The sequence below is a fragment of the Dermochelys coriacea genome, chromosome 5 (assembly GCF_009764565.3).
Source record: "Dermochelys coriacea isolate rDerCor1 chromosome 5, rDerCor1.pri.v4, whole genome shotgun sequence".
Lineage (NCBI taxonomy): Eukaryota > Metazoa > Chordata > Testudines > Dermochelyidae > Dermochelys > Dermochelys coriacea.
In genome coordinates, this window is record NC_050072.1 from 52,120,701 (window position 1) to 52,133,876 (window position 13,176).

Here is a 13,176-nt window from a genome sequence, read left to right on the forward strand (position 1 = left end):
GAGTACTTGTGGCACCTTAGAGACTAACAAATTTAAATTAGTACCACAAGTACTCCTCGTTCTTTTTGCTGATACAGAGTAACATGGCTACCACTCTGAAATCTGTCACTATATAAACTGGGGTCCAAGGAGCCCAGCAGAAGGAACAGAAGCATAAGAAGGAAAGACCTGGAAGAAGAGAAGAACTCATCTCTAAGACACAGCCTAAGATCAAAGCTGCTAAGAATCCTCTGCATGACTGTGACATGCAGCAGCCAGAATCCAGATGAGACTGACCTTGCCTGGCTAACGGAAAGTCTGCCTGCCTGATCAGGATTGGTGAGCATAGCATTGTATGCTTAGCATGTGTATTCTGCTTAGTAATTGTTAATAAATAGAGGATAAGGATATTTTGTGTAAGGCTTTTTCACTGGTAAAAGGTCCTGCAAACCCACAGAAGGTTACGCCCTGAGCCCTAGGAACAGGGTAAGGGTGGTTGCCCCTAGAATGTGCAAGTAACAGAGAATTGTGTGTGGGTAACAGGACTCCTCCTTCCATGTGTGCTCTCCAATCCAGGGACAATGCATCTGTGACTAAGGTATGTGCTGGTTGCAGGGGAACAAAGGGACTCCCCCCACCCATACAAACTTGCAGTCGGTCTGTCCCCCAATCCAGAGAGGACAAGATAAGTATTGGTACTAGAACCATTATGTCTTGATCTTTGACTATTAGTGGTAAATATGCCCAGTGGCCTCTGATGGGATGTTAGATGGGGTGGGATCTGAGTTACTACAGAGATTTCTTTCCTGGGTGTCTGGCTGGTGAGTCTTGCCCCCATGCAGAGGGTTTAACTGATCACCATATTTGGGGTCAGGAAGGAATTTTCCTCCAGGGCAGATTGGTAGAAGCCTGGGTTTTTTTCCCCTTCTTTTGCAGCAAGGGGCACGGGTCACTTGCTGGAGGATTCTCTGCACCTTGAAGTCTTTAAACCACAATTTGAGGACTTCAATAGCTCAGACATAGGTGAGGGGTTTGTTACAAGAGTGGGTGGATAAGATTCTGTGGCCTGCGTTGTGCAGGAGGTCATACTAGACTATCATAATGGTCCCTTCTGACCTTAAAGTCTATGATTCTATATCTAAGCGATGACTGCTGGGGAATACACTGAAGCTATCCATCGTTGTAGCTTTCTGAGGTATAGTCTGGAGTACTGCACTACATAGGGCACATGGCAGCATTTAACAGACTCCATCTTCCCTCCCCGCTAGGAGCCTGAGGCAGCTGCATATTGTAGTGACACGATGTGTTTTTAGTTCCATAACTAAGCTCCACAGTGTTTCAAACCTTGATTGCAGCAGAAAAGTTTTGACCTTTGTAGAGCTTAGGACTGCCCTGATCAATTCTTTTCTCTGTACTGGATTCAGAATTGATTTGTCCACATTGACTAGGAGACCCAGTGCATCAAAGATAGACTGCATAATGGCTATTCTGGATCGTACTAGAAACTTGGACTGGCCTCTCCCTAGCCAGTTGTCCAGGTAAGGGAACATGTGGACCCTTGACTTTTGAAGGAATACTGCTATCACTTCCTTGCATTTTGTAAAAATGCAAGGAGCTACCAACAGACCAAATGGAAGTACTGTAAATTGGTAGTGGATCCCGTATAGCACGAATCTGAAAGACTTCTGGTGGTTCGCTACATGAAAGTAAGTGTCATTCAAGTCCAGGGGAATATATCAGTCCCCTTGTTCCACTGAAGGAATAATGGAAACTAGGATAACCATTGTCACAATGTCTAGAGTAGCTCAAAACATGAATGCCTACATCAGGGCAGACTGTCAAAAGCAGGGCAGCCATCTCAAACTGGTGGTATGTTCTATAATTAGATTTCACAAACCCAGTACCAAATGTGAACACCCAAAGTACTATAATAGTCTTATGGTGGAGTCACAGATAGTTCCCTTAGACACTCCAGTCTACCTTGGTACCCAGGCAAGCTGGACTATGTGAGAAATGGTCACTTACACTCAAAAAAATAAAAATCACAATTATTCCAGGTTACTCCCAGTCCCAAGAGACCACTCACTCACCCATCCTAGATCTCACATCAAAGACAACACTGGTAGGCCAATTCTATAGTAAACTAACTATAGGTTTATTAGCCAAGAAAAAGAAATAAGAGTTATTGAGAGGTTAAATCATGTAAAATATATGTATAGGTGAATCAGAGTCTATAATTCCAAATGGTAGCAGAGCTGTAGTAATCTGTCAGTTTCCAAAAAGTCTCTCAGGGCTACCTAGAATAACTCTGGGGATCTCAGTCTTCTTGTTCAGTTATTTTGCTCTGTTAGAATTCAGATAGTCCAGAGATGAAGGATCTTTCCTTGAGTCCATACTTACAGTTTCTTCTTAGAGAAAACAAGCTGACCGAGTCACCATACACGTGGGCTCTTTCTTTGATTGGTGTGTATGTAGAGAGTCTTTGATCAAATCCACCGTGCTTAAGACTCTCAAATCTGAAGTGATGTGGGACCAAGCCCTTAGGAAGTGGGATAAATGATTGGCAAATAGGGTGGCAGGAGCAGATAGCACTCTGGGGCCTAGTAGTCTGTCCTTAACCAACATATCAAAACCCTTGTTTGGACTAACCAGCTGCTGCAGGAGATGAGGGTAGTGGTGGTTGCCTGGCAAGTGACTTTAGCATCACTTTTGAATCTTTTAGGCTATGGAGCCTATCAACTACCTTGTCCAAAAAAAGGAAAGGTCCTTCGTATGGGAGGTCTTGGATGGTCTGCTGAAGGAGTGATGAATTCTTCCTGAAAGAGAGAGTGTGTGTGAGGCCTCTCTCCCTCTGTGGCCCCACCCCCTACTTCTCCTCTTCCCCCTGAGGCCCTGTCCCCCACAACCAAGCCAGAAGCCAGAGCCAGGTCAGGGAGCCTGGGGTCTCAATCTGCCTGATGTCGGGGGGAGGGGCATCGGCAGCGGGGCTGAGAGCAGTCCCCACCCCATGTCTTCTGCCCAAGGCAGATGTGGGGTCTGCAGCTCCCCACAGCTGTCTGCATGGCTCTTACCCTGACCTGGCTCCGGCTCCAGCTCCTGGCCTGGGGGCGGGGCCATGGGAGCAGAAGAAGCGCAGCTGGGCCATGGTAAGAACTGCCTGGGCAGCGGTAGGAAGCCGTGGACCCCCTATCTGTCCTGAGTGGGGGTCAGGAACATGGGCTGCTCTCAGGCACCCCCACCTCAGGCAGATGGAGGGTCCATGGCTCACCCATGCCTGGGGGGAGGGGGGGCTCGAGGAGTTGAGGAGGGGCAGGGGGCAAGGCCAGTGGTGAAAAGTGGATGGGCTAGACCCCTCCACTTTCAAAAGTGGGAGGGCCATGGCCCCATGAACCACCCCATTCTGGCGCCTCTGCTGCTGAACCTCTGGCAGGAGACTAGAAGACTGCAGCCACAAATACCTTCTCAAAGTTAAGGCAGATGCCATGACTTGAGCCATGGAGTCACCTGCAGCCAAGCTAGCCTGAAGAGCTGTTTGGCCACTAGCTTGACCTTGTCCATAATCACAATGAATTCCTGTTTGCAGTTGTCAGGTAACCTGTCTTTAAAACTTCAACATGTTTTCCGACAAGGGGAAGTCATACTGACCTAGAAGTTCCTGTTGATTTGCAAGGCTAACCTGCAGACCTGCTGCAGAATAAAGTTTTCAACCAAAAAAGTCTAGCCTCTTTGAATCTTTCCCTTTTGGAGCCGATGCATGGTGTCTTTGCCTCTCCAATGCATTAGCTGTAGCAACTACTAAAGAGCCTGGAGGGGTGTCTCTGTACAGATATTCAAAACCCTTAGAATGGACACAGTATTTCCTCTCTGCCTTTTTTCGCTTGGGAGCGGGGAGGAAAGATGGGGTCTGTTACAATAGCTTGATTGTCTCCAAAATTGCCTCATTGATCAGTAGTCACCCTGGTGGGTTCTACTGAAACCAAAATATCTACCAATTTGGGGGATTTTTCACAGACCTCTTCCACCTAGATATCTAGGACTGTGCCCAATCTTTTTAATAAATCCTGGGACTGTGCCCAATCTTTTTAATAAGTCCTGGTAAGTGCTATAATCTTCTGATGTGGAAGAGTTACTCATTACCTCTACAGCCTCATCTGGTGATGAGTAAGAGGATGCAAATAGATGCTGAGACAGCATTTGCTCAATTTCATGTGCTGGAGGAACTGCTGGAATGTCTTCCACTTGCTCAGTACCAGTCCTGGTATCAACTATAGAAAGATGTTGTCTCTGGTGCTGATAGACTGAGGTGGTTGAAAGGATGACCTGGCGGGTTGGGAGGAAAACCACATAGGGTCCAGAAAGGCCTCTGACATGGTCCTGGGGTCCATTCTTAACCAAGCCATTGCTCCTTGACAGGTGGCTGCTGTAAGATCCATGGCACATAAGTCTCCGATGGAAAATGTACACTGTACCTAGGCTGAGACACAAGACCCAACCTGTGGTTTATGAAGAGGATGAAGAATCAGACTTCTGATAACAGGGGAGCAGAACTCATTGGCACCAGAAGAGAGAGAGCCCGACGCTGAAGATGGTAGTACCAGAAATCATAGTCAGCTTCCCTCTTCTTGACAGTACCGTTTTATGAGGCAAGGAAAGAGTCAATTGCAATGGCACTGCAAGCTTCAGAAGCCTGAAGGCTGGAAGCCTAATCACCAGAACCAGCTGGAAGCCTTCCTGCACCACTGGAACCAATATTGAGAAGTTAAGTAGCTCTTGAGTAGCTCCATACCATTCCAGTGTCAACTGTACCAGAATAGTCTCTTGGACTTCCGGTTTCTCCAGAAGATGGCATGAAGAAGCTCCAGTGAATATTTCAGGAGTCCATCTCAATGGAGCTGGCACAGGTTAATGACCTCCTCTTCTTGGATTAAGACTATTTTGGGAAGTGCCTCTTCTTAGAGTCCCTCCAGAAATTCTTGCCTTTAGAGAGGGTTCAGTACTGATGATCTTGCTGAGTGATGTACCAAGTCCCCAGAAATCTTATGCCTCTTTTTCTGCTCCAGTGGCAGACAACTCAGGCAGAGCACTTCAGACAAACTCTTATGGATCTGGTGCCTGCTCTGAAAAAGGATGGTATTAAGGATAGACAGAACGCTGACTGTATATGGGGACACTTGAGGGTGGCTACTCTGTCCTTCTCTGAGTTAGTCTTAAATCCTTTGCAAATGTGACACTCATCACTCACATCGGATTTCCTCAAGTATTTCAGGCAGCTGGGGTGTGGGTCACTCACTAACATCAATTTGCCACATGAACATGATTTAAACCCTGGAGATGGAAGTGTAGCTCCAGTACTGAAATTTAAAACTGGCCAGATTAAAGACCTATGGTGGAATGGACATGTGCAATTACTTGAAGAAGAAATAATCTTAATACAAGTATCAGAAAACTTACTGAAGGAAAAGTATGAGTCATAGGTGCCAACTCTGTGGGTGCACCGGAGCTGGAAAACTGACAGAAAAAAAAAAAATGGTGGGCGCTGAACACCTACCAGCAGCCCCACGGATCTGTGCCTCCCCCTCCCGCCCAGCGCATCCTGTGATCAGCTGTTCAGTGGCGTGCAGGAGGAGCAGGGGCAAGAGTAGGGCTTGAGAGAAGGGGAGGAGTGGGGATAGGCGGGAAGAGGCAGGGTGGGGGAAAGGGTGAAGCATCTCCTGAGAACTGAGGAAGTCGGCACCTATGATAAGCCACATTTTTGAAACAAGTCAGGATCAGGTGGAGGAAAATTACTGAACTTTAAGGACCAAGTAAGATTTTCAAACTTTTGCTACTGACATGCTACTCAGTTCTCACTGTACTAACGAGCTAAGTCTGAAGCTTGATCATATCTTGCACTTAATACATTTTAGTCATTAGACACAAGAAAATTGGGGGAATCTTTCAACTTTTACTAGCACCTTTTGGAACAGGAACACGTTAGCACTCAGAACCACCACTAGGTACACTGAAACTTCCTTAATATGCATAACTGAATACAATCACCTCTTAAAATTACTTTATCAGGCAGAGTTATCATTTATTTGCGGTACCATGGTGATGTATGGTATGAAAGCCTATACACAATAGAAGAGGTAGTGCCCACACTAAGTTATTTCCAGATATACTAGAAGGGGAGGTCCCTGCCTCAAGAAGCTCAGAGTCTTAGGAAAGACAGACAAACACAAAAAGGATTTTCTATACAAATCAACAAGATTGACTACAGCAGGAGTAGGCAACCTATGGCACGTATGCCAAAGGCGGAACGCGAGCTGATTTTCAGTGGCACTCACACTGTCCGGGTCCTGGCCATCAGTCCCGGGGGCTCCACTGCTGGCCTGAGGCACAGTCCACTGGGCCCCTGCCAGGTAGGGTTCCGTCCGCCGGCCCCGCTCAGTCCGCTGCCGGCCCCGGGTCCCAGCTACTGGCGTGGGGTACTGTCCGCCAGGCCCCTGCCAGCTGGGGTTCTGTCTGCCAGCCCTGCTCAGCTCGCTGCCGGCCCCAGCTACCGGCCTGGGGTACTGTCCGCCAGCCCCCTGCCAGCTGGGGTTCTTTCCACCGGCCCCGCTCAGCTCGCTGCCGGCCCTGGGTCCCAGCCACCAGCCCTGCTATTGGCCTGGGGTACTGGCTGCCAGCCGGAGTTCCGTCCACCAGTCCCGCGTCCTGGCCACCTGTCTTGGGGGCTCTGCGACTGGCCTGGGGTCCTGGCCGCAAGCCCAGGGCTCTGCAGCCACCCCCAGCTGTGGCCCATTGGCCCCAGCCTGGGGCAGTGAGGGGTGCAGACAGGGGCAAGAGGGGGCGCAGCTCAGCACCCGCACCTTAAAAATTGTTCCAGTGCCACTGTACTGGAATATTTTTAAGTCCTGATTTGCTGCTTACATCACTATCACGCCACGTGGAACAAGGCACTGCGTTTGAATTATAGAAAACTGTTGAGATTAGACTGTACATGCAAGAACTGGAATCAGAATTTTCTGACAGATTTCAAGATTTCCAGCAATTTGGCCCAATGCTTTCTTTACTAATTAAACCTGAAAAGCTCAGAATTGTGGGCATCAAAGTTTGGAGATCTGTGGAGTGCACTTGAAGCTACCAAGAGAGATCAATGGGGCCTTTATTTTGACCTGCTGGATGTCCCTGCCAGTGAAATTTAACTGTTTGAAGAAACTTGTGTTTGCAATGCTTTCAGCATTTGGAGCCACGTACCTGTGTGAACAGGTATTTTCACACATGAAATCTGTCCTCTTTCCCCCTCAGAGCAGATTAACAACTGATCACTCAGAAGCCTTTGTGCAGCTTAAAGTATCTAAGTATGTGCTAGATATTGGAAAACTCAGCAAGGAAAAGCAAGGGCAAGGATCACACTAAACTGATAAGATCTGCATTTTAATTTAATTTTAAATGGAGCTTCTTAAACATTTTAAAAACCTTATTTACTTTACATACAACAATAGTTTAGTTATATATTATAGACTTACAGAAAGAGACCTTCTAAAAACATTCAAATGTATTACTGGCACGCGAAACCTTAAGTTAGAGTGAATAAATGAAGACTCGGCATACCACTTCTGAAAGGTTGCCGACCCCTGGACTACAGCTAACTTAACAGAAGTTGTTTTTTATGAGGAACATAAGAGACAGGCTGCATGTTCTGTTTATCCCACCCCCTCTACAAAATGTTATTTTACAAATGATTCCACGTAGTTCAAGACAGACACTTCACAGCTGTATTGCTCCAAAAGTTAAGTTATGAAACACTAACACACTATACAAATAGTAATCAAATTTAACCTGATTATCATTTACTTATGAGATCATCAGGATTTGTACTTACTTGAGCTCTCTGCTAAGCACTATATTAATTCTGTCTTTTAAGGGGCGATTCTTCTCAGGAATTGAGAACCAGGTCCTCTTACCCATTATCACTGCATTCTGTTTACCTGTGTAATATACAAAACATTTTTTAAAAACGGTTTCAACTTAGTACAGAATCAGAGGTGGTGGTTTAGTGACATCTAGTGGATTTATCCCCCAATCTCCTTTGAATTCTATTTAAACAAAACAGTTAATATGTTTAAGTGCAAATTTTAAACGTTAGCAAGACTAAATGTAAGTAAAAGATCAAACTTAAGCCCAGACCCTGTGACTGCTCATGTGAATAAAGTAACTTACATACATGCGTGTTTGCAGGATCAAGGCCTTGGTATGCACTTTTTTAAAAAGACAAACAAAACCCATCAGTTTTAAATATAACTATATGGCTTATAATTAACAGCAGAATATCTATACTATCCAAGAGAGAACAGCTTCATTGCTGCTTTGATTGGGCCCTAGCTTCCTGGAACTCTGGTTCTTTTCACTAGAAACAAATAATAACATGTTCAGCATGTGACATTTAAACTTAAAAGCATTTCAGATATCTCTTTCTCTAAAAATGTAGGATCTACATCCCACAAAATTATAGAAAAATGATTTTGCCACTTCAAACATTTCCAGGAAGCTAATGCAAGCTAGGAGACAAACTTACCTACAACCTGAAACTAAATGGGACCGTTTTACAAAGCTGGACTGTGTGTCAAACTTAACATCACCATTTTAAAATGTTAGTGGCAAAAGATGAGAATATTCACACCAGCATTTAGTGTACTAGCTTAGTAGAACACCACCACTCTATGATGCACTGTGTAAAACTAAAGCGTTCATGTGAAAGCACTGACAGTCATGCACAGAATTAGGTGTAAACTGAAGATCTACACAAGCACAATAATGCTGCTAAACAAAGCTTCTACTTGTTTGGAAACTTTATTTTTTTAAGATCTGGGACCCCAGCTACAAGTGATAATGCTATTTTGTATAAACTCTTGAACTAGTCTGCACCCCCACTGCCAAGTAATACTTTCATTTTGAAATCTAATTTAATAAGCCATTCATTTTACTTTGAGGTTTCTCTTTGCAACAATGAAAACAAAATAGAAAGATACATATCAATATGCATCTGAACTATGTCATGCCAAGCTGTGCAACTATTGAACTATGAGATGAAAGGGGGTGGATTTAGGCTTGTGGTCAAGCATTTATAACTTTAAAAGGAACACTGTTCAAGAACATTCCATAATAGTTGGGCAAATTTACAAGAATGAAAACATCAGGTAAAAATTGTTGCAATATCTTTAAATTAGATTTATAGAAAGGAAACCTCTCTCAATTAACATTAGATATTAGGATGCTTCTAAAGGAGTACATTAGGGCTTGACTACATGGAGGTTTTGCACTAGTTCAAGGCGAGTTAATCTGCACCTAAAACACTGGCATACATAAAAAGAAAAGGAGTACTTGTGGCACCTTAGAGACAGAATGTATCATAGTGCATTGACTCTGCACTTACTGCACTCTGGAATCTTCTTGCAAATTGGACTAAGTTTGCTGCAAACTGAATTAGTTTGGTCTGTTGTTTGTGTGCAGGCAACAGCTGCACATCACTATTTGCATGCCTATTGCAATGGCTATTCCCCACTGCTTGGAGGTTGACTGTTACTGACCAATCTGCTTACACACGTACCCTCGCCTGCTAGGATGTCAAGTTCCCAGGGAAACCCACTCCCTCATTTAAAAGCTGACACATGGGGCCAGATTTAGCTAATTTGGTCCTGGGTTTGAGTATTTCAGCATTCTTGTGCTACTATGGCAATTCTGCTCCACAAACACCACAAGATGCTGCTGCTTGTGGCGGTGCTGAGTCCATAGATCTCACAGCCATCTGGGGAGAAGCATCAGTGCAGGAAGAGCTTGTGGACAGCTATTGTAATAAAGCCTGTTTGTGGACATTGCAAAGCAGATGTCTGTGAGGGGTCATGACTGGGCCACCTACCAGTGCTGAATAAAGAGCAAGCAGTTCAGGAGGGTCTACATTAAAATTAGGGATGCAAGGAAAATATTAGACAGAGGATTTGTGACCTGTCCATTTTATGAATAACTGGACTGGATTTCACACAATTATACAGTCACCCACCCCAGACAGTTTGTGGATCCTGCTCCCAGCTCTCTTCCCCACCCCCACTTGAGGAAGACTGGCAATAATCACTGGAGGACGAGCAGGACAAAGCTGGAGAGGAGTTGTCTCCTGAAAGTCAGGATCTGTCTGGGACTCAGGACTCTGACGCACAACAAGTTAAAACCCAACCCAATTCTTGCCCTGCACTGGTGAAGCCCAAGTCCCAGCCAGAAGCTCAAAGCAGGACTGAAGAGGCAGATGCTTCTGGGGGGGAACTTCAGCGTGTAACTACTTATCTTTGCAATTTACTAATTATTATTGTGTTAACTATGCTAGCTTCTGTTCTGGGTGCCCCATGGTGGCAGCCATTTTATGCAGATTTGAGCTAGGAGCCTTTCTGACTCACAGTGAGATCAGTCCCAGGATGCATGCTGTAGTGAAGCAACAGACCATGGGATACCCTCTGAAAATTCTCAATTTGCAAAAAAACCACCACCATATGAGCACACAAATTGAAAAATGGAACAGGCTTTCCATGTGCATGCTGTTGGTGTAGTTTGTGTGCCATGCTTTGCCAGATGTACAGCAAAAGTGTCACAATAACCACCCCCTTGTGTAAACAAGCCCTTATAAAAGGAAGTGTATTACAAGGAAGTCTCTCAGAGGAAAAATGATCTATGGAAATAAAAGAGCTTTTTCAAAAAAGGGATTAGATCAGTGGTCCCCAAACTTTTCATGGTGCCCACCCCCCCTTCCTTACTCCTGTCTCTGCCCCCCTTGGGAGCTGGGGTCATGGACAGAGGAAAGGAGGCCACAGCTGGGGCTGGGTAGTGGTCCCTCCCCTCCCTCAGTGGGTGCTGTGCCCCCTGAACATTCCTTTGCAACCCCCTACAGGAGCGCACTCCAATTCGGGGGACCTGTGGATTAGATAATTTAAAATAATTTAAATTACAAAGTAACTCAGTCAATTGATCATACAATTGAAACCACTAAACAAAATGAGATGGTTAGGACTTTAAAGCAATAAGTCATTCCATGCAAGTGTAATTCATCACACTTTTTAAGAAATTTTTGAATGCACATAACTAGCATTGTCAGTTTAGATACAGACTCTACACAATCAATATGTATAGGGAATACAAAAAACACGTAACTGACCTACGATAAAATTGTCTAGCGTATGTTAAGACATATGCTAATATTCAATATTATGATGTATCCAGTTAAGAAGGTGGAAAGTCTTCTAATAGTGAGTTAGCTGGCATTGCTCACAGAGCAATATAATCTTTCCACAACCTCTCCAGAAATCACAAAACCCAATCTTTAATATGGACCTGGTATACACACTCCAGAGGAGCCAAGGTTATTCAAGATCATATCTGAACCAAGATTCCTAAATGTGATGACACACCAAACTAGTGGGGTCAAATAGAACATTTTTTTTTTAAATTAAACCCTAAAAAAAAAAAAAATAAAAATAAAAATCGATGCCATAACAATTTAATTATGCAGTTTGCATTCATACTGAAACTCCTAGTTTTGATATTCAGCCCAATAGTATATTGAATTTTTTAAATATTCAGTTTAAAAAGTTTTACATAAAGAACATGAGAATGGCCATACTGGGTCAGACCAAAGGTCCATCTAGCCCAGTATCCTGTCTGCTGACAGTGGCCAATGCCAGGTGCCCTCAGAGGGAATGAATAGAACAGATAATCATGAAGTGACCCATTCCCTGTTGCTCATTCCCAGTTTCTGGCAAACAGAGTCTAGGGACACCATCGCAGCTCATCCATTGGAATAGACGTGTTATCTATTGCCCCTCTGCAATTAGGGAATCCCACTGCCACAAAGCCATTCACTATTTCATGCACATTGCCAAGAGTCATAGTCCTTTGTAGCAGGATGTCATTAATGGCTCTCAGAGTAGCAGCCGTGTTAGTCTGTATACACTTGCGTTAACACAGCCCCAATGGTAAACTTCCCAACTTCAAACTGATTCGTGATCGACCGGTAGCAGCCTGAGGTTGCCAACTTCCACACAGCGATCGCCACAATCTTCTCATTTTGGTATTCTTCTGCTGCACACAGTCGCTGGAAGGTGGCTTTTTGAATCCCAAAGTTCAGCAGCCACTGCTCGTTATGCCAGACCTGCATAATGATGCAATCCCACCATTCAGTGCTAGTTTCCCAAGCCCAAAAGTGACGGTCCACCATTTTGATTTAGAGAAAATAAAAACAAACTTTTTCAGAATATAGTGTTACAGTCTGCAATAAATTAAATAGTTCCATTTCTACTTTTATTAACAGACAGGTAAAAGCAAGATGAAAAAAAAACTATCTATTTCTATATCTTAATTATGCTTATGTAATTTGCAAATGAATAGAATTTCACTCAGACAGTCAAATTACATTCTCAAAAAAACCCCACAACCCCATTATGAAAATTTATCTCAATACAGCATGTGCACTAAGTAGACAGACATACTTATCTGTTAAGTAAACTTGGTTCAGTGCAAGACGCAGAAGACATGATCAGTGTAAATAGCTATGTAACTGTCACATGAAAAGATACACGTATTAACTTATTTTATACTAAAACAATAATCAAGTCAATATAGACAGGAAAGTTACTAATCTTTTCAATTTAGTTTCAGAGTAGAAGCTGTGTTAGTCTGTATTTGCAAAAAAGAAAAGGAGTACTTGTGGCACTTTAGAGACTAACAAATTTATTTGAACATAAGCAATGCATCCGATGAAGCAAGCTGTAGCTCACGAAAGCTTATGCTCAAATAAATTTGTTAGTCTCCAAGGTGCCACAAGTCCTCCTTTTCTTTTTTTCAATTTAGTGTCATCACAGAGACTAGTTTTAATAAGTAGAAGCATAAAAAGTGAAAACACAAACATTACCTTCTACAGTGGTTGTCACAGTCATTCTGTGAAAATACTGAAACTCATTCCTATCAACAGAACAAGAAAAAAAAATCACAAGTGTGGGTTTACTAGGAAAAATGTGTTTGGATTTCTTTTGTTGATAGTAAAAATAGAATTTAAATGAATTTTAAATAAATGTAAGCACATGTATTGCCCCCGAGGTGCCATGCTGAAGTCCTCGGTTCATCTAGGTTTATGACAGATGCATAGAAAGCAACAGTACAAAGCTGCGTACAGGC

At 43.7% G+C, this 13,176-nt stretch overlaps 1 protein-coding gene across 6 annotated transcripts in view; it reads right to left on the reverse strand.

Annotated features, from left to right (window-relative positions):
• DHFR (dihydrofolate reductase) overlaps nt 1-13,176 on the reverse strand; it is a 47,809-nt gene that overhangs the window by 27,251 nt on the left and 7,382 nt on the right. For 3 of the 6 annotated variants that reach the window (XM_043515158.1, XM_038403853.2, XM_038403852.2), the window contains exons 2-3: nt 12,914-12,963; nt 7,847-7,952 (exon numbers count right to left, since the gene is read on the reverse strand). In XM_043515158.1, coding sequence (XP_043371093.1) covers nt 7,847-7,952; nt 12,914-12,938 — 131 coding nt within the window. In that variant the 5' untranslated portion in view covers nt 12,939-12,963. Of the gene's footprint in view, nt 1-7,846; nt 7,953-11,865; nt 12,155-12,913; nt 12,968-13,082 lie in introns of those variants that run through there. The other 3 variants (XM_038403854.2, XM_043515159.1, XM_043515157.1) reach the window with 3 other exon arrangements.